Raw genomic sequence first — 27,192 nt, 5'->3', positions numbered from 1 at the left:
TTGGGTTTCAGGAAAATGTATTGAGTAGAAAGTAGGTAATTTTCTTTAGGAATGTAGTGAAGTGAAAGTAAAAGTTGTCAAAAATATAAATAGTAAAGTACAGATACCCCAAAAATTACTTAAGTAATACTTTCAAGTAATTTTACTTAAGTACTTTACACCACTGCCTTTTGGAATGCAGCCTGTAGTGAACATGCCTCTGTGCTGGGCTGAGCACCTGTTTAAGAGATTGTGGTAGATTAACATAATCTTGATTGAAAGCAAATCCAAGGTATGTGTAATTCTGCCGCTGGGGTGGGACAGTTTACAACACAAGCAATGGGCTATGTACAACTGGGCTGTGCCAACATTCACAGACCACAAACACACTGCTCACCACAAAGCTTGAGCAATTAATGGGAAATAACACCAATAAATTCCCTTGGTTCTGCTAACGCCAGAAAACTAATACAGCTCAGGAATTTTCAGATGTATCCTTGAAGTTTGGTTTTATTCAGAAATATGATGAACACAAAACTAAAAACATCAAACAATTGTTGATGAACACTTACATTACTGGCAATCAAATATTGTGTGATTAGAAGCACATATGACCTTTATTGTGTCAACAGATGTGCTGTCTGAAACCTTGGTTAACTTGTCCAGAGGGTTTTGAAAAGCTGATTGAGAGTTTACAGCCCAGCTTTGGCACAGAACAGTCAGCCCTCCTTCAGTGATCCTGTCTGACTTTTACTCTCTGAGCCCTGGACCTGGCTGGCACTATCCTCATGAGCTTACACTGAGCTCTTCTTCATCTCCTTCACGGAGATAGAGAATTACAACCGCAAATTCTCTATTCTCCATGACATCTTTTGTCCCAATGACTCAAATGTTGTTTCCCTTTAACAGCACATTTATGCACTGGTCTCAACATTCTAATAGCTCTGATGTGATTCTTGTTATACTAAACTGATTATCCAGGCTCATGATCTACCACTACACCAGGTTGAATAATGCTGCACTCACTACACGCTTGCTGGAACACTTTCAGCATGTGTGCTTCAAATCAAATTAATTTACGTAGCCCTTCTTACATCAGCTGATGTCACAAAGTGCTGTACAGAAACCCAGCCTAAAACCCCAAACAGCAAGCAATGCAGGTGTAGAAGCACAGTGGCTAGGAAAACCTCCCTAGAAAGGCCAAAACCTAGGAAGAAACCTAGAGAGGAACCAGGCTATGAGGGGTGGCCAGTCCTCTTCTGGCTGTGCCGGGTGGAGATTATAACAGAACATGGCCAAGATGTTCAAATGTTCATAAATGACCAGCATGGTCAAATAATAATAATCACAGTAGTTGTCGAGGGTGCAGCAAGTCAGCACCTCAGGAGTAAATGTCAGTTGGCTTTTCAAAGCCGATCATTTAGAGTATCTCTACCGCTCCTGCTGTCTCTAGAGAGTTGAAAACAGCAGGTCTGGGACAGGTAGCACGTCCGGTGAACGGGTCAGGGTTCCATAGCCACAGGCAGAACAGTTGAAACTGGAGCAGCAGCACGGCCAGGTGGACTGGGGACAGCAAGGAGTCATCATGCCAGGTAGTCCTGAGGCATGGTCTTAGGGCTCAGGTCCTCCTACAGAGAGAAAGAAAGAGAGAATTAGAGAGAGCATACTTCAATTCACACAGGACACCGGATAAGACAGGATAAGTACTCCAGATTTAACAAACTGACCCTAGACCCCCCGACACATAAACTACTGCAGCATAAATACTGGAGGCTGAGACAGGAGGGGATGTGGCCCCATCCGAAGATACCCCCGGACAGAGCCAAACAGGAAGGATATAACCCCACCCACTTTGCCAAAGCACAGCCCCCACACCACTAGAGGGATATCTTCAACCACCAACTTACCACCCTGAGACAAGACCGAGTATAGCCGACAAAGATCTCTGCCACGGCACAACCCAAGGGGGGGCGCCAACCCAGACAGGAAGATCACGTCAGTGACTCAACCCACTCAAGTGACGCACCCCACCAGGGACGGCATGAAAGAGCACCAGTAAGCCAATGACTCAGCCCCTGTAATAGGGTTAGAGGCAGAGAATCCCAGTGGAGAAGGGGGAACCGGCCAGGCAGAGACAGCTGCCTGTCTCCAAGGCTTACTACAGGGGTTGAAACCAGTTTGATTTCACAAGCAGTGGAATGTCTTTCAAAACATGGATCTACAATTACCCGCGAACACCTGATGCCTTTCATAACACATTCCCCCTGTTTGAAGGCACCGGGCTGGGTCAGCACGTCAGGCATTAGAGATTATTTATTTGAAATGACACATTTCCCGTAAGTGACCGCCACTGCTCTTTAGAATACACATCGCCAATTTACTTGATACATTAGCGTACAGTATGTGTCCGGGGAACATGTGGTGTTTAATCTCTGTTCTAGCATTGTTGTTTACATTTCCATCCACTTGACATGCCTTGTTGTTTGGATAAGGTACCGATTCTCACTATTCATTCAAGATACTCCCCTTACTATTTTCTCCCCTTATTCCATGTGCTTGCAAGGCAGTCTAAAAACAATGACTATTTGTCATCCTGGACCATCCACGGACAGATGCTCAGATCCACTTGAGGTATCCTTGTAAGGATACCAAACAAAACATTTCAAAGCATAGTTCACTCAACGATGTAAAGGCTTGTTACAACTTCTGAGCACAACATGAATCCTGAACCGAGTTATGGCAGGAATGACAAAAATTAAACATTAAACATTTGATCACTGTACAAAAAGGAGAAACAAAAGATAAGACCAGTTCGAAAAATCTCTAAGGACAAAACAGTGAGTAATCAAAAATATTATTTTATTCACACTGACTTCAGGCTCTGTCTGCATACAATAATAGCATTTTCGGAGGACATTAGTGTGCTTCATACAGTTAAGAAACACCAACAAAGCAACTGGCTTTGGTCAGAAAAAATATAAAGGCTCTGTGTATGCACTACTTAACCAATAAGGTCTCAAGGGACCTTAGCATATACATTGCCTTCAGAAAGTATACCCCTTGACTTCTTCCATATCTTGTTGTGTTACAGCCAGTATTTTGTTTTTCAGTCATTTACACACAATACACCATAATGACAAACTGAAAAACAAGTTTTTAGAAATGTTTGCTAATTTATTGAAAATTAAATACAGAAATATTTAATTTACATAAGTATGCAAACCCCTTAATCAATACTCTGCAGAAGCACAACCATTCTCAGGTCTTGTCATAGATTTTCAAGCAGATTTAAGTCAAAACTGTAACTCGGCCACTCGGGAACATTCGCTGTCTTCTTGGTAAGCTATTCCAGTATAGTTTTGGCCATCTCCCAGTGTCTGGTGGAACGCAGACAGAACCAGGTTTTCCTCTAGGATTTGCCTGTGCTTAGCTCCATTCTATTTCTTTTTTATACTGAAAAACTCCCCAGTCCTTAACAATTACAAGCATACCCATAATCTGTTGCAGCCACCACTATGCTTGAAAATATGGAGAGTGATACACTGTAATGTGTTGTATTGGATTTGTCCCAAACACAACACTTTGTATTCAGGACAAAAAGTGAATTGCTTTGCCACATTTTTTTGCAGTATTACTTTAATGCCTTGTTGCAAACAGGATGCATGTCTTGGAATATTTGTATTCTGTTCAGGTTTCCTTTTTTCACTCTGTCAATTAAGTTAGTATTGTGGAGTAGCTACAATTTTGTTGATCCATCCTCAGCTTTCTAATATCACAGCCATTAAACCCTGTAACAATTTTAAAGTCACAATTGGCTTCATGGTGAAATCCCTGAGCCTTTTTTCTCTCTCCGGCAACTGAGTTAGGAAGGACGCTTGTAGTGACTGGGTGTATTGATACACTATCAAAAGTGTAATTAATAACTTCACCATGCTCAAAGAGATATTCAATGTGTGCTTTTTAAAAATTGTACCCATCTACCAATAGGTGCCTTTCTTTTGGAAAACCTCCCTGGTCTTTGTGGTTGAATCTGTGCTTGAAATTCTCTGCTCGACTGAGGGACCTTATAGATAATTGTATGTGTGGGGTACAGAGATGAGGTAGTCATTCAAAAATCATGTTTAACACTATTATTGAACAGAGTCCTGAACTTATTTAGGCTTGCCATAACAAGTGGTTGAATACTTACTAACTCTAGATATTCAGATGTTCATTTTTTATAAATTCCACTTTGACATTATGAGGTATTATGTGTAGATCAGTGACAAAAATATCTTAATTTAATCCATTCTAAATTCAGACTGTAACACAAGAAAATGTGGAAAAAGTCAAGGGGTGCGAATACTTTCTGAAGGCACTGTAAAGCCACCCTCTGTGAACATGTGTCAAATGCTTATTATTCCACAGCTCCTATACTTAATCATATAGGCTGCATCACCAAGAGAGTATTGCTCTCTTTTACTGTACAGCTTCAATGAAATAAAGCATTCAAGGCAATACGTTTGATTTCTCTTTCTCTCTCTCTCTCTCTCTCTCACACACATCTGTTCCATATCAAAATATTTGTTGCTTTACACACAGCCTGTGGGTTTTGGCATTGCACAGATTAAAGAATGTGTTCAATATGTCCTTTCTAAGGTGGTAAGTATTTCACAAATAGCCTCAGGAATGCCCAGTATCCTTATTAACTCCAATACCAACAGAGAGGTTTTTGTCAGTGTTTGACTATATGACTAGGCACACTCCACACAGCACTGATAGTTCCCCTCACCGCTCTCTGGTCCCGGGTATAATAGGCGCCATTGTAACAGTGTGTTCTTTAGGACCGGCCTGAAACAGGTCACTGGAACGGCAGGATGTCCGGTATGCTCCATGGAAGTGTCTGAAATGCCTGGGCTATGCACGTCTCCAATAGCAGACCCACACACACAGCCAGCGGGGAGAGCCTTCTGCTGCAGTATAGAATGACTGGAGAAGAGAGGAAATGATCAGAACACAAACATGACAATATGCAGGAAAAGTACTTGTTTTGAACAACTTCACATCATGTAGAATTGAGAAATACTGCCATCAGTACAATAAACTATGAATTCTACAGAAATCCAATATCAATCAAATATATTCATAAAGCCCTTTTTACATCAGCAGTTGTCACAACGTGCTTAAACAGAAACACAGCCTAAAACCCAAAGAGCAAACAATGCAGACGTAGAAGCACAGTGGCTAGGAAAAACTCCCTAGAAAGGCAGGAACCTAGGAAAAAACCTTGAGAGGAACCAGGCTCTGAGGGGTGGCCAGTCCTCTTCTGGCTGTGCCGGGTGGAGAATATAGTACATGGCCATTAAAGCCAGATCGTTCTTCAAGATGTTCAAACATTCATAGATGACCAACAGGGTCAAATAATAATAATGGCGGTTATAGAGGGTGCAACAGATCAGCACCTCATGAGTAAATGTCAGTTGGCTTACCATAGCCGAGCATTTAGAGGTTGAGAGGGGGGGTGGAAACCGCAGCTCCAGGACAAGGTAGCACAACTGTTGAAGAGGTCAGGGTTCCATAGCCGCAGGCAGAAATGCAAAAACTGGACCAGCAGCACGACAAGGGCCATTACCCTGTGTATTGTGAAAAACCACAAGGGCCACACAGAGACTAATGCTTGCTTTGTGGGCCTGATTGTTGGCTGAAAAAAACTAAGTATAATGGTAATGCAGTTTTAGTGAATGAATGGATTCGTTTTGGACAATTTTGGGACCATTTATAACTATTTAGTAACTCTAGAGAATAACAGAATTCATGTTCGAACATGGATTTTCAAGCTAGGTGTATGAGCTGCCATCTGCTGGTGCACATCAATGTTCCTGCTCCTAATCATTACCCTGTGAGCTGATGGTTTCTATTTTAATAAAACATGACTGATGTGAAAAGTAGATAGATATGGGGCTCGATGTGTGAAGTAGGTTATTTACTAGTATCAATAATGAGTTATGAGAACTTTTCAATCAATTTTCTACCCAATTAATTCGCTGAATTAACAGGAACTGAGATGGCGCTAAATGTGAGTGACTCTAATGGGAGAATTGGTACACTGAGGGAGGAGTTGGCTAATGTACCTCTAATAGCCTGAGAGTTGGACGTGAGCACAAACAGTTTGATGAGGTTGAAACAGAGCGGGGAATAGTCATGCTCCCATATGACTATAGGGATGAGCAGAATGTTGCCATAGCTGGACAGCAGGATGGTTTTCAGCATTAAGCTCAGTTCAAAGTCCTAGCCAAGCAGCATCTAAACCAGCTAAAGGAAGGACAGCACTCCGACAGAGAACGCACCCAATTCTGTAGACAAATGAACATGAAATCAGTACCAACCAGCAGAAGACTGTAATTTGTATGGAATCATTGTGAAAAGAAAGCAGAATTTGTCACTTCAACCACACTTGGAAACATTGATATTAACATTGTCATATGCATGTTTGTTGATGAGTGCATGAGTTGTTATAGTAATAATGTGCTTTTTCCATGAGCAATACACCAAGAGCTGCCATCCCAAACATTCCCATTCGTTGGTGTATCTAATGATGTCTGCAGGGTCATTGTTCTGTTCAAATCCCTGCATTTGTGACCACCTCAGGTAGAACTCACACAGCAGGCAAAACACACACAGCTTCTAGTGAATCTATAGAGGAAACCATCAATAAGACATACCATCATGTCTTGTGTCTCTCTGCAGAGAAAATGAAAATGCAACGCAACATGCATCAAGTCTCATCCATTTTTGAAATCATGCACTGTAATCTGACTCTGGTGAATCGTTATTTGAGTGTCTTACTGTACATACATTCAATGTAATGTTGAACAGAATGTGTGTGAAGGCTTGAGTTTAGCATAACATGGCACCAATCAGAATAATGACTGATCATATTCAATGTACTTGTCCACAGGCCTTTGGAAGGATTCCTGAAAGAAGTAGAGACATTTACCCATTTCAGACAGAAGATGTGGTATGTTACCTGTAAAAAAATATATGGCAATGTTTATATGACCCCTGTTCAAACAGTCCCTTATTTACCACTGAATTGCAGGTATAAACCTTTTACATATCAGTGGGTACCTGGCAAATTGGGAGGGGTGTTGTTAAACCATGGGGGCTGTTTGCAGTTCAAATTTGGGAGGTGTTAAACAATGGAAGTGTTAATGAATTTACCTGCAAAAAGCAGAGAACCATTCACACAGACCCGACACCTATATTTTGGTTACATGGTCTATCCAGGAATCATGTCGAGGTCTTTTGGTGGCTTTTATTTTTCCACGTTTTTTACCCCCTACCCCTTTCAGATATACGAAATGGCTGTTATAAAAACGCAGGCATGGTAAATTAGTGGGATTTTGGTCTGTGTATGAAAGGGATAAAACAGGCACTCCACACCAAGCATTTCTCTAGCTTCTATGGCTAAACTAGATAGACAGCTTACTGTTTTATCTGTTTTAAGGTTAGAGACCCAACCTCTAACCAGAAATGTCAGCTAATAACTTGAATAGAAAAACAAAACCCCAGCTAACTACACCGCTGGCAGTGACAGCTCCCTTAATTTCTAGCTAGCCTAGCATCATCAGTTAGGTAATATCTAAATCAGTAAATGAATATGGGCCAGCTATTCAACTCACACATATTATTATCTTCAAGATCCCATTACTGTAATCTTTGCGAAGCTCGTGCGCGTCCTTATTGCATTCAAAACATCTAAAGAACCCATTTGCCATTCTGTTTTATGTTGGCAACTTGGCAACGATAAGCGACCAGCTTGAGGAACCTGACTTCCTGGATTTATGCATGATTGGTCGGGAAATGTAGTCGTTTGCAGTTTGGCTAGCGGTTTGGGTCGAAAGGGGGCGTAGGTACCCGGGAACTACATTACCAATGCTCCCGCGCTCCTCCTCTCACATGAAACACAACATGGCACCTGCTTGCCGGGGTGTTGTTGTGGTATGCCTCTCATTTCTGTATTTATCCCGTGCTTTATTTTCCACTGAACACTTCTCTACACTTACTTTCTTTAATAGCGAACTGCATAAACATGGTTGCAGCTCCCCGTCAGAGTGGGAGGAATACGCAAGTGATTGCGGTAAGTTTTGCCACGTCCTCGTAACTCGCTGTGTAAATGTAGCTAGCTAGCAAAAGCTCTCTTTTTCCGCACCCGTTGACAGGAGGTTGGCTACTGTACGAGCTAGCAAGCGAGGGATATTACCCGCTCTCGTAGAGGTTAGGGTTTGATGGTAAAGGTCAGGGTAGAATCAGAGGCACCTCAACTGATATTTCAAGATTTAATAGTACTAATAATACTTCGACAATGTCCTCAGTTCCCCTAATAATACAGTGTTATGATGTCCTCACCTAAATACATTTTATACACAATGTCAGCTAGTACATGCTGCGCGTCTTTCCTGCGCGTGAACGTAACCCAGAGCGCAACTCAAAGCACGCGGTTGTCTTGCTTGCACAGGTTCTGTATTGGAATGTACAATCAATGTATTCAAATAAAATCTAATTACATTGGAACTGTGACTGAATCAAAATATCTAGGATAATGAATAATCACAAAGCTTGTAGTTAAGGCTTTTATGAATCAATCAACAATAAAATATTAGTATTTGATGTGACCAGTCCCTTCATTGCAGATCAGGTAAGAAGCCTGCAAATGTTTGTGATCCTTATCTATCCCCATAATGACCAAGTTGGCAGCAGTCGGGTTGCTGTGTTGGTTCTGATGCTGTATATTTCCCCACAGAGTCCTCCATTCTACAGTTGGACAGCCCAGACTGTGAGGAAGGAAGCAACCCGCCATGCGAGTCTGTTTTCTCTCTCAACGCAGAGAAAATCCTGGTGAAATGAACAGAATTCACTAAGATCTCAATGCGTTTGCCTTGGCATTTTTGTTTGGCTGACTCGTCATTGTAGTGGAATATGACCCTTTTGTTTTCACAGTGGAGACTGAATGTGTACCTAACTACAATGATCTTCTTTCAATCAGAGCCAAGCCAAGTTGTTCATAGAGCAGAAAAGATTCCCATTTGCAGTGGACAACCACAACACAAATGAGGAGCTTGGTAAGTTAATCCTGTAAGAGTTTGGTATGTGGAGTGCATGCTATACATTTCTGCTATCAATGCCCTTTTGCTTGACTCTCATTTTCTTTTCATTGCAGCTATAGGATATGTTCTTATTGGCAATGGACTCTACGATGAGGCCATTAAACACTTCTCCTTGTTACTACAGGTTGGTTAACATTCATAGATGCATGAATTACAACACACATCCGTAGATATGTCTTGGGCTGGCTTACTTGACAGTTTGATTAAGGAATATTATTTTATTTAGTCATATACATGAATAGTAGAGAGACACAGACTTAATTTACATTACATTACCTTTTCTCTTTCTCCGTGTGGTTTGCATTTGCAATAAAGGGCACATTTCTTATCAGTGTTTGTTGTGCTCTGGTGTAGGGGGATCCAGAGGTGGTCAGCGCCATCTACGGGAGAGGGATAGCATACGGGAAAAAGAGTCTGCAGGCAAGTGATCACATTAGCATGATACTGGAGTTCACATAATATTGATACCAGAAGTTCTATTCAGTTAGCCAATATTTTCATTGTGACACATAAAAATCAAATCTGCGCAGCCTTTTGGTTATGAGAGTGCCTCTCCTGGGGACCCTACTCAGCAGTTAGCATGTGTGCGTATCAGTGGATGTGATTGATAAAGGCTGAGAGTGGTGCTTTTTTGTCCTAGTGTGTCCAATGGAGGTGACACTGTCTCTTTTCTTCTATGGAAGGACATCAAGAATGCAGACTTGGCGCTGTTCGAGTTAAGCCGAGTTATCGCTCTGGAGCCCAACCGTCCTGAGGTGTACGAACAGCGGGCAGAGGTGAGGATAATGCTAAGCCTGTTATGGGTTGACCCTCTGTTGTGTTAGACCTTGTGTTAGGGTATTGGCTTTTTGGGGGGTTCACTATCATGCTTGAATTGTATTTCTCTTTGAATGGAGCAGGTTTCTATGTCACCACATGCAAAATTGTTACAAATTAGTGAGAGCGGTGGTATTCACTCAAGCAGGCATTAAAAAAACTCTTGCACAGGAGGAAACCACTGTTGTATTAACAGTATGCCTTGACGTAGCCTAGTTACTAGACCATTGAACCCCCCCACACAAGTAAAATGATGGGAAAGTATATTAGTCTCTGACTATCAAGTTTTACTTGTATAATGTGCTTGCAGATTCTTTCTCCTCTTGGAAGGATCAGTGAGGCTCTGAGTGATCTCTCCAAAGCCATCCAGCTCCAGCCCTCCGCCCGCCTCTACAGACACAGAGGAACTCTGCTCTTCATTTCCGAGGTCAGACTGGCAATGTATTAAAGTTTCTGATGAGTGTTGATATAGGGTTCAGTTCACACAGTGGGTTTTATAGGCTTTTGTTTTCTCTAAATAGGATTATGTGGCAGCTATGGAGGATTTTCAACAGTCTTTGGATCTGAAGAAAAACCAGCCCATTGCCATGCTATACAGAGGTCTAACCTTCTTCCACAGAGGAATGCTCAAGGTATAGACATTTTTGTAGAAAACCATAGTTGCTCAACTTTGAGTACTGCCAATATAACCAGTTTTTGGTTATATCCCTGCACGTTTACGATACAGTTTTGTCTCCGATCCAGGAAGCCATTGAAACATTCAAGGAGGCCCTGAAATTAAAATCTGACTTCATAGATGCGTACAAAAGTCTCGGACAGGCCTACAGGTACAGTGGGGATGCTCTATGACTTGCTTTGGTTTCAACCAATGTGCCTCAAAGTTAGGGCCCTGAGTTCTTCCTAGTCAGGAAAAACTCAGGGCCTTTGCACTCATGGGCCAGTGCAGTAATTGATCCCTTTTGTGTGTCTGTAGGGAGCTGGGGGACTTTGAGGCAGCCATGGAGAGCTTCCAGAAAGCCCTGATGCTCAACCAGAACCACATCCAGTCTCTGCAGCTGAGAGGCATGATGCTATACCACCACGGCAGTCTCCAGGAGGCCATCGGCAACTTCAAGGTAATGGCCATGTAACACACAGCTTCTTTCTCCTGACACAATCAGTCGACCACACATTACAAGTGATAACTAAAAATAGTTTTTATGTAGTTTAGTCTTAAGTCATTTTGACAAAAATATCAAAGTTTTAGTCAAATTATTGTAATTTGAATAATTATTTAGTCTAGTTATTGTCAAAAGGACGAAGACAGTGGGCCATTTTAGTTACATCACATTTTTATTGCCTCATTAACCTATAGTAAACATAAATCACTGACTTCCATGTGCACAAACATAGCCTTGTCCTACCAACATATTTTTCTGCATAACATCCTATCACATGATTCTCTTTCCAACAGCCCAATTGGCAGCAGAACACATTACTCAGCAGCAGATTAAAAATCACATCTCTTGACAGGGCTCCAGATTAGCATTTTCCTCTGGTGGCACTGGTGCCCCTAACTCTTTCAGTTGACTTGGTCGCACCAATTTTTTTTCCTGTGGCATCACACAATGGAACAAATTATGAATCACCTTATGAAGTCATTCACAGTGCTTTAGACGGTGTAATAGACTACTGAGATGATAGGCTATTCAATAACTAAGTTGTTTCAGCTAACATGTCCAAGCAGGAAGGCATGATTCAAGATATTTTGATGTGCAAGCTAATCCAGTAATTGTCATGAATTGTGGGTTGACAATTAGGATTTTTTATATTTTACTGTTAAAATAGGGCTCCACTATTCTGACATTTGTGGTTCAATATAGATGAATTTGCCTACATCTTTTTGTGTACTAATATCATAGGCTAATTTATTTTGGGGATAATTCACCACACGAAGTGAAAACTCAAAACACACTACTAGTTGTCATGTACAATGGTACATCTGTACAGTACATCTGTACTTTATATTTTTCTCAACTTTTACTTTTACTCCACTACATTTCTAAAGAAAATATTGTACTTTTTACTCCTTACATTTTCTTGACACCCAAAAGTACTCGTTACATTTTGAATGCTTAGCAGGACAGGAATGTGTGTTATGTAGGCCACACTCTGACTGTTGGGCCAGTTACCGAAAGGTCGCTGGTTTGAATCCCGAGCCGACTAGGTAAAAAATCTGCCGATATGCCCTTGAGCAAGGTACTTAACCTTAATTCACCTTTTTTATAATGGCTGACCATGCCGTGACCCCACTCTCCGAGGGTGTCTTGGGGAGTTGCGATATGCAAAAAACACCAATATAGGCAACCACCAAATGAATATTATTATTAACTCTAATTGGTCCTGTAAGTTGCTCTGGATAAGAGTGTCTGTTAAATGACAAAAATGTATACACTACCGGTCAAATTTAGAACACCAACTCATTCACAGGTTTTTCTTTATTTTTACTATTTTCTACATTTGTAGAATAATAGTGAAAACATAAACTATGAAATAACACATGGAAACATGTAGTAACCAAAAAAGTGTTAAACAAATTAAAATAAATTTTAGATTCTTCAAAGTAGCCACCCTTTGCCTTGATGACAGCTTTGCACACTCTTGGCATTCTCTCAACCAGCTTCATGAGATAGTCACATGGAATGCATTTCAATTAACAGTTGTGCCTTCTTAAAAATTAATTTGTGGAAATTATTTCCTTCTTAATGCATTTGAGTCAATCAGTTGTGTTGTGACAAGGTAGGGGTGGTATACAGAAGATAGCCCTATTTGGTAAAAGACCAAGTCCATATTATGGCAAATAAGCTAAGGAAACGACAGTCCATCATTACTTTAACTTCTCTAGGGTAGGGGGCAGCATTCGTAATTTTGGATGAAAAGCATGCCCAAATTAAACGGCCTGCTACTCGGGCCCAGGAGATATGATATGTATATTGGATAGAAAACACTCTAAAGTTTCCAAACTGTTAAAATAGTGTCTGTGAGTATAGCAGAACTGATTTGGCAGGTGAAATCCTGAGAAAAACTACTTACTGATTGGATTTTTCTTTTGGTTTTGTAGTTTTCTATTCAATGCCATTACAGTATCCATTGACTTAGGACTCAAATTGCAGTTCCAATGCCTTCCACTAGATGTCAAGTCTTTAGAAATTGTTTCAGGCTTGTATTCTGATAAATGAGGGAGTGAGACCAGTCTGAATGAGTGGACCCTACCGTGTCACAGAGCTTTTTCATGCGCAATCCCGAGAGTGTGCCTTTCTTGTTTACATTTTATATTGCAACTTTATTGTCTGGTTGAAATATTATATATCATTTAGGCTAAAAGCAACCTGAGGTTTGAATATAAAGATCGTTTGACATGTTTGTATGAACTTTATGGATACAATTTTGATTTTTTTGTCTGCCTGTTTTGACTGCTTTTGAGCCTGTGGATTACTGAAGAAAACACGCAAACAAAATTGAGGTTTTTGTATATAAAGAGACCTTATCGAACAAAATGAACATTTATTGAGTAAATGAATATCTTCTGAGTGCCACCATATGAAGATCATCAAAGGTAAGGTATTTCTGACTTGTGTAACTTCTACTTGGCTGGTTACTGTTTGTAATGATTTGTCTGCTGGGCTATGTTCTCAAATAATCTTAAGGTATGCTTTTGCCGTAAAGCATTTTTAAAATCTGACACCGTGGTTGGATTCACAAGAAGTTCATATTTTACATAGGTTTAAAGATTTTTTGTTTTCTGAATTTTTATAATCAGTATTTCTGTATTTGGCGCTCTGCAATCTCACTGGATGTTGGCCAGGTGGGACGCTAGCGTCCCAAATACCCTAGAGAAGTTCATTTATTTATCAGTTATTTTACCAGGTAAGTTGACTGAGAACACGTTCTCATTTGCAGCAATGGCCTGGGGAATAGTTACAGGGGAGAGGAGGGGGATGAATGAGCCAATTGTAAACTGGGGATTATTAGGTGACCGTGATGGTTTGAGGGCCAAATTGGGAATTTAGCCTGGACACCAAGGTTAATACCCCTACTCTTACGATAAGTGCCATGGGCTCTTTAATGACCTCAGAGAGTCAGGACACTCGTTTAACGTCCCATCCGAAAGACAGCACCCTACACAGGGCAGTGTCCCCAATCACTACCCTGGGGCATTGGGATATTTTTTTAGACCAGAGGAAAGAGTGCCTCCTACTGGCCCTCCAAAACCACTTCCAGCAGCATCTGGTCTCCCATCCAGGAACTGACCAGAACCAACCCTGCTTAGCTTCAGAAGCAAGCCAGCAGTGGTATGCTGCTGGTTCTAAGACATGAAGGTCAGCCAATACGGAACATTTCAAGAACTTTGAATGTTTCTTCAAGTGCAGTAGCAAAAACCATCAAGCGCTATGATGAAACTGGCTCTCATGAGGACTGCCACAGGAAGACCCAGAGTTACCTCTGCTGCAGAGGATAAGTTCATTATAGTTACCAGCCTCAGAAATTGCAGTCCAAATAAATGCCTCACAGAGTTCAAGTAGCACACATCTCAACATCAACTGTTCAGAGGAAACTGTGAATCAGGCCTTCATGGTCGAATTACTGCAAAGACACTGCTGACCCACTGGAATTGTGATACAGTGAATTATAAGTGAAATAATCTGTAAACAATTAAAAAATGACTTGTGTCATGCACAAAGTAGATGTCGTAACCGACTTGCCAAAACTAGTTTGTTAACAAGAAATTTGTGGAGTGTTTGAAAAACAACTTTTAATGACTCCAACCCAAGTGTATGTCAACTTTCGACTTCAAGTGTGTGTGTGATGAGGCGTCACTGCAGTACCTGATTCGAATCCAGGCTGTATTACATCCGGCCGTGATTGGGAGTCCCATATGGCGGCGCACAATTGGTCCGGGTTTGGCCTGGGGTAGACCATCATTGTAAATAAGAATTTGTTCTTAACTGACTTGCCTAGTTAAATAAAACACATCAGCTAACAGGACCGTGTCACGTGCTTCCCACACTACCTGTGGAGAATGTGGCTTGGTGGGGTCATGATTAATCAGTCTAGAGCCGTCACCCGCAGGCCGTTCACACAGTCATCAGCGATCTGCAGTAATATCCACTTTGAGTCAGAATTGTATGTGTGAATTTGAGGTTCCTTCCCTTTTTTTGTTATTACACCTATGTGTGTCATTGGACTTGATGTGCAACACTTTCATGTTGAATTGTGTTTTGCAGAGATGTCTACAGCTGGAGCCCTACAACGAGGTATGTCAGTACATGAAGGGTCTGAGCCACGTGGCTATGGGGCAGTTCTATGAAGGCATCAAGGCTCAGACGAAAGTCATGTTGAACGACCCTCTGCTGGGCCAGAAAGCAAGCTCGGAGTATCTCAAAGTGAAATACCTCAGAGGTGAGTGCAGCATTCATGACCTCTCAGCTAACATTTCAACCTGAAGCTGAATGTTTTATCTTTGATCGTTTCTTGCCTCTCTCATGCCCCCCCCCCCCACAGAATACTCTCGCTACTTGCACTCACATCTTGACATACCTGTGGCAGAATACAATGTTGATCAGGATCTTCCAGGAAACTTCAAAAACCACTGGGCAAAAAACCTCCCTTTTCTAATAGAAGACTATGAGGAGCAGCCAGGACTGCAGCCTCATATTAAGTGAGTTCTAAGGGATATAAACCTGCTTCTGACTGAACACAGTTCTATATATTCTGCCAGCATTGCGGTATAGGCTAACTGATAAGTTATAGAGTAGGCTCAGTTACTGTAGTTGACATGGACCTACTGAGTGTTTGTGCTATTCAACCCATTTGTAACTGATCTTGTTTCATGCCTTGTCATTGTAGGGATGTTCTACCTCAGAACTTTGAAAGCTACAACACTGAAGTTCAGAAGCTCATTTGCACAGCTGATCACCTTGGTGCCCTTATGCAATACAATACACCAGGATTTCTTCCAAATCGCAGAATACACAGAGGTGGGTGAGTCACCTAGACACATTAGAATTCATACTAAAATCTGTTGTCCTCTTGTGTACCTTCTCGGCTGAAATCAGATTAAGTAACTCTATAACTTTAATGTACTCGTATCAGCCCTGAACTTGTTAAAAAACCCTATGCATGCTGGTATGAAGGTTGTTGTTTTTTCTTTCTGGAATACGTCATCTCTGATCCCATCCTATGTCTTAAGTCCGGTAGCTCCATAACAGTATATTTCAAAGTTCTGAAATGTAACATGTTCTGTATTTCACTTCCAAAGCTATGGGTCTGGCGACCCTAGAGGTCATGCAGGCTATGCAGCGCACCTGGAGCAACTCAAAGGTGCGAGTCAATGGCAAAACCAGGCAGATGCAGTGGAGAGACATGTTCGATATAGCTGTCAAATGGAGGAGGTGAGATTTGGGTGTGAGACTGTTTGAGAAAGTTGCTATACAATAACGTTATTACAACAATGCACATCTGCAGTATCGATCAACACCCTGTCTGCAGTTTCTTTACTGTCAGTCTGTGAGGTTTGATACATGTTTCATGTCAAGTCATTTTGTTGTTCTGTCCCTGTGAAGGATCGCTGATCCAGACCAGCCTGTTCTTTGGCTGGACCAGATGCCTGCCAGAAGTCTCAGCCGAGGGTTCAATAACCATATCAACCTCATCAGGTAACCTAAAGGAAAATGACATATCATCTCAAAGATAGATTTACACAGAGACTAACAGATCACAAACTGTAGAGTCAAGTTGTATTTTTTAGATATCCTTTTTGATAATGTGGTTTTCCTGTTTTTTGCCTCACAGAGGACAGATCATCAACATAAGATACTTGGCGTATTTTGAGAAAATACTCAACTTCATCAAAGATCGAATATTGGTTTACCATGGGTGGGTCTTTTAAAGAAAATACAGATAGCTTTCTATTGGAGAAATATCTTGGCTTACTTATGCATTGTCCTCAGGGCATACAACCCAAGAGGCCTACTGGAAGTCAGACTAGCACTGGAAAATGTGGACAAGGTGGAAGACCTTCTCCCCATAATGAAGGTAGTAATAAGGAACAACACCCAGATAAGAAAATATTGACTCCTCGAAATAGTATGATATAGTGTTTTCAGATTCTGGACCCAGGGGGCATAGCTCTGAGGCCTGATATATTCATGGACATATAGGTCCTAGGAACGACTAAGTGGGGTGTGCTAGATACGATATAATGTGGTAAAAGGTCTATTGCAAAAACATCCAAATTGAGATATCAACTTGGCATGAGTTTCACAACTGTCTTTTCATTTTTATCCTGAAGCAGTTTAACAGTAAAACAAGGGATGGCTTCACAGTGAACTCCAAGGTACCTAGTCTAAAAGATCCCGGGAAAGAATATGATGGTTTCACGATCACCATAACAGGAGACAGGTCAGTTTATTTCGTTCTAATAAATTAATAACAAACTCCTCTCTTGACATTATAGTTTCCATCAGTGGTTTGCCTAAGCTTTTCCAATCATACAGAAATTTGAGACACATTTTCTCATCACTGAACATAATTTAACGTGGATAAACATCACGGTTTATTATGTTTTTTAACTTTTATTATGTCAACTTTATTATGTCAGCTCAGTTGAAAGCAATTAAGTACTTCAATGCATTGTATGTTTTTGTTCATTCGAATTCAGCGCTCAGGGGTTTCTGTTAGGGAACTTCTATGGATTTCACATGACTAGGAATACAGATATGCATCTCTTGTTCACAGATACCTTAAAGGAAAGGTAGGGGCATAGATCAGAAAACCAGTCAGTATCTGGTGAGACCACCATTTGCCTCATGCAGAGCGACATTTCCTTTGCATGAAGTTGATTGTGGCCTGTGGAATGTTTTCTCACTACTCTTCAATGGCTGTGTGAAGTTGCTGGATATTGTCGGGAACCAGAACACGCTATCGTGCACGTCGATCCAGAGTATCCCAAACATGCTCAATGCGTGACATGTCTGGTAAGTATGTGGACCATGGACGAACTGGGATATTTTCAGCTTCCAGGAATTGTGTACAGATACTTGCGACATGGGGCTGTGCATTATTATGCTGAAACATGAGGTGATGGCAGCTGATGAATGGCACGACAATGGGCCTCAGGACCTCGTCACAGTATTTCTGTGCATTCAAATTGCCATCGCTAAAATGCAATTGTGCTCATTGTCCGTAGCTTATGCCTGCCCATACCATAACCCCACCGCCCCCATGGGGCACTCTGTTCACATCGTTGACATCAGCACACCCACAGTTTCATCAGCTGTCTGGGTGGCTGGCCTCAGACGATCTCGAAGGTGAAGAAGCTGGATGTGGAGGTCCTGGGCTGGAGTGGTTACACGTGCTATGCGGTTGTGAGGCCGGTTGGACGTACTGCCGAATTATCTAAAATGACATTGGAGGCGGATTATGGTAGAGAAATTAACATTAAATTACCTGGCAACAGCTCTGGTAGACATTCATGCAGTCAGCATGCCAATTACACGCTCCCTTAACTTGAGACATCTGTGGCATTGTGTTGTGTGACACAACTTCACATTTTAGAGTGGCCTTTTATTGTCCCCAGCACAAGGTGCACCTGTGTAATGATCATGCCATTTAATCCACCTCTTGATTTGCCACACCTGTTATGTGGATGGATTATTTTAGCAAAGGATAAATGCTCAATAACAGGGATGTGACATTTGTGCACAAAATTTGATGGATGGAAAACTTCTGGATTTTTTTATCTCAGCTCATGAAACATGGGACTGACATTTTTTCCTGTTGCGTTTTATATTTTTGATCAGTATTGAAACATCCAATACCCTATTTGAACCTATTGAATTCTTAGTCATTCAGTTCGGACTTTAAAAAAAACAACCTTGAAATACAAAGCTTGAAATATGATTCAGCTTGTTATTCTACAGTGCCTTGCGAAAGTATTCGGCCCCCTTGAACTTTGCGAACTTTTGCCACATTTCAGGCTTCAAACATAAAGATATAAAACTGTATTTTTTTGTGAAGAATCAACAACAAGTGGTGCACAATCATGAAGTGGAACAACATTTATTGGATATTTCAAACTTTTTTTAACAAATCAAAAACTGAAAAATTGGGTGTGCAAAATGATTCAGCCCCTTTACTTTCAGTGCAGCAAACTCTCTCCAGAAGTTCAGTGAGGATCTCTGAATGATCCAATGTTGACCTAAATGACTAATGATGATAAATACAATCCACCTGTGTGTAATCAAGTCTCCGTATAAATGCACCTGCACTGTGATAGTCTCAGAGGTCCGTTAAAAGCGCAGAGAGCATCATGAAGAACAAGGAACACACCAGGCAGGTCCGAGATACTGTTGTGAAGAAGTTTAAAGCCAGATTTGGATACAAAAAGATTTCCCAAGCTTTAAACATCCCAAGGAGCACTGTGCAAGCGATAATATTGAAATGGAAGGAGTATCAGATCACTGCAAATCTACCAAGACCTGGCCGTTCCTCTAAACTTTCAGCTCATACAAGGAGAAGACTGATCAGAGATGCAGCCAAGAGGCCCATGATCACTCTGGATGAACTGCAGAGATCTACAGCTGAGGTGGGAGACTCTGTCCATAGGACAACAATCAGTCGTATATCGCACAAATCTGGCCTTTATGGAAGAGTGGCAAGAAGAAAGCCATTTCTTAAAGATATCCATAAAAAGTGTCGTTTAAAGTTTGCCACAAGCCACCTGGGAGACACACCAAACATGTGGAAGAAGGTGCTCTGGTCAGATGAAACCAAAATTGAACTTTTTGGCAACAATGCAAAACGTTATGTTTGGCGTAAAAGCAACACAGCTCATCACCTTGAACACACCATCCCCACTGTCAAACATGGTGGTGGCAGCATCATGGTTTGGGCCTGCTTTTCTTCAGCAGGGACAGGGAAGATGGTTAAAATTGATGGGAAGATGGATGGAGCCAAATACAGGACCATTCTGGAAGAACCTGATGGAGTCTGCAAAAGACCTGAGACTGGGACGGAGATTTGTCTTCCAACAATACAATGATCCAAAACATAAAGCAAAATCTACAATGGAATGGTTCAAAAATAAACATATCCAGGTGTTAGAATGGCCAAGTCAAAGTCCAGACCTGAATCCAATCGAGAATCTGTGGAAAGAACTGAAAACTGCTGTTCACAAATGCTCTCCATCCAACCTCACTGAGCTCGAGCTGTTTTGCAAGGAGGAATGGGAATACATTTCAGTCTCTCGATGTGCAAAACTGATAGAGACATACCCCAAGCGACTTACAGCTGTAATCGCAGCAAAAGGTGGCGCTACAAAGTATTAACTTAAGGGGGCTGAATAATTTTGCACGCCCAATTTTTCAGTTTTTGATTTGTTAAAAAAGTTTGAAATATCCAATAAATGTCGTTCCACTTAATGATTGTGTCCCACTTGTTGTTGATTCTTCACAAAAAAATACAGTTTTATATCTTTATGTTTGAAGCCTGAAATGTGGCAAAGGTCGCAAAGTTCAAGAGGGCCGAATACTTTCGCAAGGCACTGTACCTCTAACCCTACAGCTTTCACCAAAGTGTGCTTTGTTATCTGTCCCATGATGAATGTTGATGTATGTACAGTTGATGTCCATAGAGACCAAGGTGTTTGTTCAGACGGTGTGTATTTGTGTTACCTTAGAGTGGGGAACATGCTGTTCTCAGTGGAGACCCAGACCACAGAGGAGCGCACTCAGCAGTACCAGTCTGAGATTGAGTCCATCTACAAAGACCTGACTGCCAAAGGCAAGGCTCTAATGCTGTCCACTGAACTTGGGGTATACTTTCTCTCTTCCCCTCTCTTCTTCACTATTCCCTCTGTTTTATTTTCTATGACTGTCAGTGTTGGCTTCCAGTTGTGCGATTTTTAAATGCCATCTCAACAATCTGATCCATACTGTTGCTTTCCTATCTGATGTAACGCACGTTTTTCTATTTTCTATTGTCGTGTTGATAGATTTATTCTCTACCACTGAAAATGTGGAGCAGTTTGTTTCATATGAGGCTACCTAACCTGTTAAAGGGAAAATCCACTCAAAAACATAAATAAACTCAGCAACAACAAAAAAACATCCATTTTTCAGGACCCTGTCTTTCAAAGATAATTCGTAAAAATCCAAATAACTTCACAGATCTTCATTGTAAAGGGTTTAAACACTGTTTTCCCATGCTTGTTAAACGAACCATAAACAATTAATGACCTTTCTACTGACTCTGAAAAACACCAAAAGAAAGATGCCCAGGATCCCTGCTCATCTGCGTGAACGTGCCTTAGGCATTTTTTTTTCACTTTTATTTAACCAGGTAGGCTAGTTGAGAACAAGTTCTCATTTACAACTGCGACCTGGCCAAGATAAAGCAAAGCAGTGCAACACAAACAACAACACAGAGTTACACATGGTATAAACAAATATACAGTAGAAAAAGTGTATATACAGTGTGTGAAAATGAGGTAGGATAACGGATGTAAGGCAATAAATAGGCCATAGTGGCAAAATAATTGCATGGCAATTAAACACTGGAGTGATAGATATGCAGAAGATGAGTGTACAAGTAGAGATACTGGGGTGCAAAGGAGGAAAAATAGATAACAGTATGGGGATGAGGTAGTTAGGCTATGTATAGGTGCAGTAATCTGTGAGCTGCTCTGACAGCTGGTGCTTAAAGCTAGTGAGGGAGATATGAGTCTCCAACTTCAGTAAGTTTTGCAGTTCCTTCCAGTTATTGGCAGCAGAGAACTGGAAGGAAAGGTGGCCGATAGGAATTGGCTTTGGGGGTGACCACTGAAATATACCTGCTGGAGCGTGTGCTGCGGGTGGGTGCTGCTATGGTGACCAGTGAGCTGAGATAAGGTGGGGCTTTACCTAGTAAAGACTTATAGATGACCTGGAGCCAGTGGGTTTGGCGACGAATATGAAGCGAGGGCCAGCCAACGAGAGCATATAGGTCGCAATGGTGGGTAGTATATGGGGCTTTGGTGACAAAACGGATGGCACTGTGATAGACTGCATCCAATTTGCTGAGTAGAGTGCTGGAGGCTATTTTGTAAATGACATCGCCAAAGTCAAGGATCGGTAGGATAGTCAGTTTTTTTACAAGGCTATGTTTGCAAGGAGGCATGAGGACTGCAGATGTGGCCAGCACAATAAATTGCAATGTCTGTACTGTGACACGCCTAAGACAGCGCTACAGGGAGACCGGATGAACAGCTGATCGTCCTCGCAGTGGCAGACCACGTGTAACAACACCTGCACAGGATCGGTACATCCGAACATCACACCTGCGGGACAGGTACAGGATGGCAACAACAACTGCCAGAGTTACACCAGGAATGCACAATCCCTCCATCAATGCTCATACTGTCCGCAGTAGGCTGAGAGAGGCTGGACTGAGGGTTGTAGGCCTGTTGTAAGGCAGGTCCTCACCAGACATCACCGGCAATAACGTTGCCTATGGGCACAAACCCACCATTGCTGGACCAGACAGGACTGGTAAAAAGTGCTCTTCACTGACGAGCCACGTTTTTTTTCACCAGGGGTGATGGTCGGATTCGCGTTCAGTGTGAAGGAATGAGCGTTAAACCGAGGCCTGTACTCTTGACTATCCTACCGATCAATTTGGAGGTGGAGGGTCTGTCATGGTCTGGGGCGGTGTGTCACAGCATCATCGGACTGAGCTTGTTGTCATTGCAGACAATCTCAACGCTGTGTGTTAAAGGGAGTCTTTCCTCACGTTAAAGGAAGTCCTCCTCCCTCATGTGGTACCCTTCCTGCAGACTCATCCTGACATGACCCTCCAGTATGACAATGCCACCAGCCGTTCTGTGCGCGATTTCCTGCAAGACAGGAACGTCAGTGTTCTGCCATAGCCAGCGAAGAGCCCGGATCTCAATCCCATTGAGCACGACTGGGACCTGGATCGGAGGGTGAGGGCTAGGGCCTTGCAGATGCCTTGGTGGAAGAATGGGGTAACATCTCGCTTCAAGAACTGGCAAATCTGGTTCATGAGGAGGAGATGCACTACGGTATTTAATGCAGCTGGTTGCCACACCAGATACTGACTGTTACTTTTGATTTTGACCCCCCCCCCCCCCCCCCTTGTTCAGTTTGTCTCAGTTGAATCTTATGTACATAGAAATATTTACACATGCTAAGTTTTCTGAATATAAACGCAGTTGACAGTGAGAGGATGTTTCTTTTTTTGCTGAGTTGTATTTTTTTCTTGATAAAGTCCCAAAAGGTTTGGAAGTCAGCGGTCAAGCCTTCAAGATATTGGACTTTCAAGAAGCAATGTGTCACTGGCCACATCATCATTGTGTAATGATATTACCTCTAAGTGGACCCTGTAGCATGAATTGTGGTGTTTTTGTTTTTATCTTTTAGGATGCAGATGCAGTGTGTAATTTAATCCTCTCCCTGGTTTACTACTTCTGTAACCTTATGCCCCTCTCCAGAGGGTCCAGGTAAGTTTTGTCCAGATCATATTTTCTGCTATAACCATCAATACATGTTAAGGCATGTGTTTCAGTTGGTCTTCTCTGAATGGTGATTTAATTTTGTGAAGCGGTTTTTAGTTGTCTCTATTTCCCTTTTTTCAGTGTTGTGGCATACTCTGTTGTCATGGGAGCACTGATGGCCAGTGGAAAGGAGGTGATAGGCAGAATCCCCAAAGGGAAGGTAATAGTGGCGTTTTGTTCTACTCTGCACTACTTCATTCTAATACGTTACATTTCCCAGTGGTGGTATCAATGTTGTAACAATGTGCCTGGTTTAAGTATTTTTCTTGTTTTTTTTCAGTTGGTTGATTTTGAAGCCATGACAACACACAGTCCTGACAGCTTTAGTAAAACAGCTAAAAACTGGATGAATTTAAAGAGGTGAGTAGCTTGGTGTGCCCACTGTTATCAACTTTAACCACATCATAAGTTGGTCAATTATTGTGTTGATAACCTTTTTTTTTTTTTTTTACCTCAGCCTACCATTGTGGTACCAGAGTCTTCCATCGGTAGCAGAAACGTTCCAGACGACTAGAACCATGATAGAGGTCCTCAACACGGACTCGACATCACACTGTCCAAAGAAGTCCTAACACCACTTCTCCTGATGAGAACAAGGGCCACTTTCCCTGTCCACTCTCTCTGCTCATAGTCTCTCTGGCCAAGCTCAACCCCCAAAGCACAGCGTCTGTCTAAACATGATTTATGGGAACTCCATGTTGTTCAGATATGTATGCAATACCAGCAAAACCCTAGTAGGGTCTAGTATGTAAAAGCTAAGAAGCATAATTGATTTGAATGGGAGGTAATCTCGATTGTGATTGGCTCTAAAATTAAAACTATTTTCTTTTTAAAAACTCTGTCTATAAGCAGAGAAAGTGGGGGAGGAGATTCTAAGATATAAACTTTCCTTCAGGGCTATTCTATTCCACTTGGGATACTTGAACATTTTTAGAAAACTCAAGCAATCTTTTTATTTAGTCTTGTCGATGGTGCGATTGTGGAGAATGTCACTCTTTGGCATTGCCTTTTTCAGTAATTTATTTTAACTTGACCAATAAAGGGCATGAGGCAGGGTTGGTTTTAGGTTAGGTCAAACTTGTTTTGGGGAAAGCACACAACAATAGTCCTCTGGTCTTATTTTGAGACATCTGTTTCTGTCTTGTTGCTGTTCTCTGTTTATTTGTTCCTTAAAATGTTTTAAAATAATTAATAATGGTCTTACCCACACACAACATTTGAACAAATGTTCAGGGATACATTAAGGGGAGTTTGTTCAACTGCTCTGAAGAACCTCTTCATGTGAGGACAAGCTTTGGTGTTCAGTTTGTATGTTCCCCACTTACCCTTAAAATTAAACCTCTTCAGGATCGGACCCTTTTTTTCCAATTTTCGCCTGAAATGACATACCCAAATCTAACTGCCTGTAACTCAGGCCCTGAAGCAAGGTAATGCATATTCTTGGTACCTTTTGAAAGAAAACACTTTGACGTTTTTGAAAATGTGAAATGAATGTAGGAGAATAACACAATAGATCTGGTAAAAGATAATACAAAGAACGTTTGGTTTTTTCTTTGTATTTGAAATGCAAGAGAAAGGCCATGTATTATACCAGCCCAGCTGCCATGTAGATTGTGGCCACTAGGTGGCAGCAGTGTATGTGCAAAGTTTTAGATTGATCCAATGAACCATTGCATTTCTGTTAATTTTTGTATCAAGACTGCCAAAATGTGCCTAATTGGTTTATTAATAACTTTTCATGTTCAAAACTGTGCACTCTCCTCAAACAATAGCATGGTATTCTTTCACTGTATTATCTACTGTAAATTGGACAGTGCAGTTAGATTAACAAGAATTTAAGCTTTCTGACAATATCAGAATGTCTATGTCCTGGGAATGTCTATGTCCTGGGAAATGTTCTTGTTACTTACAACCTCATGCTAATCGCATTATCCTACGTTAGTTCAATGTCCCGCAGGGGACCCACCAATCATGAAGAATTTTGTGAATGACAGAATAAATTATGCATTGCCTGCCTGAGTCCTTACGTAATGAGCTCCAGAGGATCAAAAGAAATAACCAACAACAATTTTCAGTTCTCTCCTTAACTTTTATTTCATTTTTTGGAAGAACTGTTTTATCATAATGTTTCCGAATCAATGTTAGTGCTGAATGGCTGGGAGTTTTGTTTTAATCTTTTTTTTTTGCACTGGGTGAATTGGCTATGTTTATTGAAGCGCTAAGGTGGATTTTTAAGCATATGTCCCAGCTTGAAGTTTAAACTTGAAGGAAAGAAATCTGTGGAGATTTTAGGGAATTGGGATGTTCAATGGTCAATACAATTGGTTGACAAATGAGTTGTTTGTTTCTTGTTATTTCAATTCAACCAGGAGTGATACTGATAGGGTTATCTAAAGTTATACCAGATCACCCACCAAGACATTATTAATTCATGAGCTTTCTTGCTACCCCTTTCAAACACACCTTGCTTGTACTTTCATTCAGGTCAGCAGATGTCGAACAAGTGCTCCTAAATACTGTAAACCACCATGACTTTAGCCAAATCATGTGATGTTTCTGATAAGCCGAATAGGATATGGTTTGCTTGCTAACAGCTAACACTACTGTTTCTGTTTTGCTGGAGGAGGTTGACAGTTCCCAGAGATGGCTGAAGATATCAGTGAGGCAGGGGATACTCTTATTTATGGTTTAACAGGCTTGTATACTATGGGAAGAAATCTACTCAAAAATGGGAAGAAAGAAGCAGCGGTTACAGTATACTACTGATATTTCTGTAGCTATCTTATGGCGCTAGCTACTGTCACATATAACCTATGCAGTAGTGATGGGTCGTTCTCGAACGAGTCGGCTCACATATCAGGAGAGCCTAACTATTTATAAAAATATACAAAAAATAATTTATGAATAAGCAAAAGATTAAAATGAATAGAATTAACTAATTCAAAGAACAAAAAATAAAATATATGCCTAAATGCTCAAGCGCACGCACATTCGTTCTGACTGTCTGCTCAGACTAACAGCCTCTCCTGTTGTTCCTGTCAATCAGACACGCAGTCTCAACCAATGAACCAAAGATGCGTGAGGCAGGGCCGAGCAAACTGTGGCAAGAAAGAAGCAGCGGTTACAGTATGCTACTGATATTTCTGTAGCTATCTTGGCTAAAATAATTGCCAGCCATTTTCGATTGTGGAGGACCGAGGTTTTAGAAATTATAGCAATAGTCTAAGTCCAATGTACACAATTCCAAGCAGGAAAACACTTTCAGAATCACTTATTCCACAACTGTACGAGAGCACACAGGCAAAGAAAGAGTCCAAAAAGCTACTGCAGTTTGTCTTACCACTGACAGCTGGACATCAAGGGTAACCACTTCTTACATGTTGATTACATGTCACTTCATTGAAGATCTTTCGATGTCAAGCTGTCTTCTGGACTGCTTTGAGTTCAGTGACAGACACACCTCAGAGAACTTGGCAGAGGAACTGTTGAGAGTGGCCTGAGAATGGCAAGTAGATGGAAAAGTGGTCTGTTGTGTTAGCGACAATGCAGCTAACATAACCAAAGCCATGAAAATGTTCAAATGGACCCATCATCCATGTCTTGCCCACACAATCAACCTGATTGTAAGAGATGATCTGAAGGTGATGAAGCCCACTGTGG

General features: G+C 41.4%; 1 protein-coding gene and 1 long non-coding RNA gene across 15 annotated transcripts; one reads left to right on the top strand and one right to left on the bottom strand.

Moving 5' to 3' along the window:
* Positions 1-461: 461 nt before the first annotated feature.
* Positions 462-7,825, bottom strand: LOC110529604 (uncharacterized). 3 transcript variants are annotated; one of them, XR_016497677.1, is made up of 6 exons: positions 7,641-7,796; positions 6,814-6,932; positions 6,090-6,311; positions 5,448-5,591; positions 4,751-4,947; positions 462-1,607 (listed from the first exon to the last, which is right to left on the bottom strand). It is a non-coding gene; the product is annotated as an uncharacterized LOC110529604 (long non-coding RNA). The 3 variants fall into 3 exon arrangements; XR_016497678.1 differs by lacking the exon at positions 6,814-6,932; XR_016497679.1 differs by lacking the exons at positions 5,448-5,591; positions 6,090-6,311; positions 6,814-6,932 and having other exon boundaries at positions 7,641-7,825.
* Positions 7,747-25,865, top strand: ttc13 (tetratricopeptide repeat domain 13). 12 transcript variants are annotated; one of them, XR_016497672.1, is made up of 23 exons: positions 7,747-8,098; positions 8,762-8,856; positions 9,005-9,080; positions 9,179-9,249; positions 9,480-9,545; positions 9,809-9,901; positions 10,252-10,368; positions 10,463-10,573; positions 10,686-10,768; positions 10,915-11,056; positions 15,206-15,380; positions 15,483-15,639; positions 15,828-15,958; positions 16,240-16,372; positions 16,544-16,636; positions 16,773-16,856; positions 16,946-17,015; positions 17,272-17,381; positions 20,659-20,762; positions 23,399-23,478; positions 23,614-23,692; positions 23,813-23,892; positions 23,990-25,865. XR_016497672.1 is itself a non-coding variant. In XM_021611958.3 (23 exons), exons 1-23 carry the CDS (start codon positions 7,894-7,896, stop codon positions 24,102-24,104), a joined length of 2,499 nt encoding a protein of 832 aa, XP_021467633.3. In that variant the 5' UTR covers positions 7,747-7,893; the 3' UTR covers positions 24,105-25,865. The 12 variants fall into 12 exon arrangements, 5 of the variants coding, with proteins under 5 accessions (XP_021467633.3, XP_021467632.3, XP_021467631.3 ...); XR_016497671.1 differs by having other exon boundaries at positions 16,931-17,015; positions 17,275-17,381; XR_002474420.3 differs by having other exon boundaries at positions 16,931-17,015.
* Positions 25,866-27,192: the final 1,327 nt, after the last annotated feature.

This window comes from Oncorhynchus mykiss, chromosome 8, assembly GCF_057628025.1.
Source record: "Oncorhynchus mykiss isolate SJ-2025 chromosome 8, ASM5762802v1, whole genome shotgun sequence".
Classification (NCBI taxonomy): Eukaryota; Metazoa; Chordata; class Actinopteri; order Salmoniformes; family Salmonidae; genus Oncorhynchus; species Oncorhynchus mykiss.
This window is presented reverse-complemented; position numbering and strand designations above follow the sequence as displayed.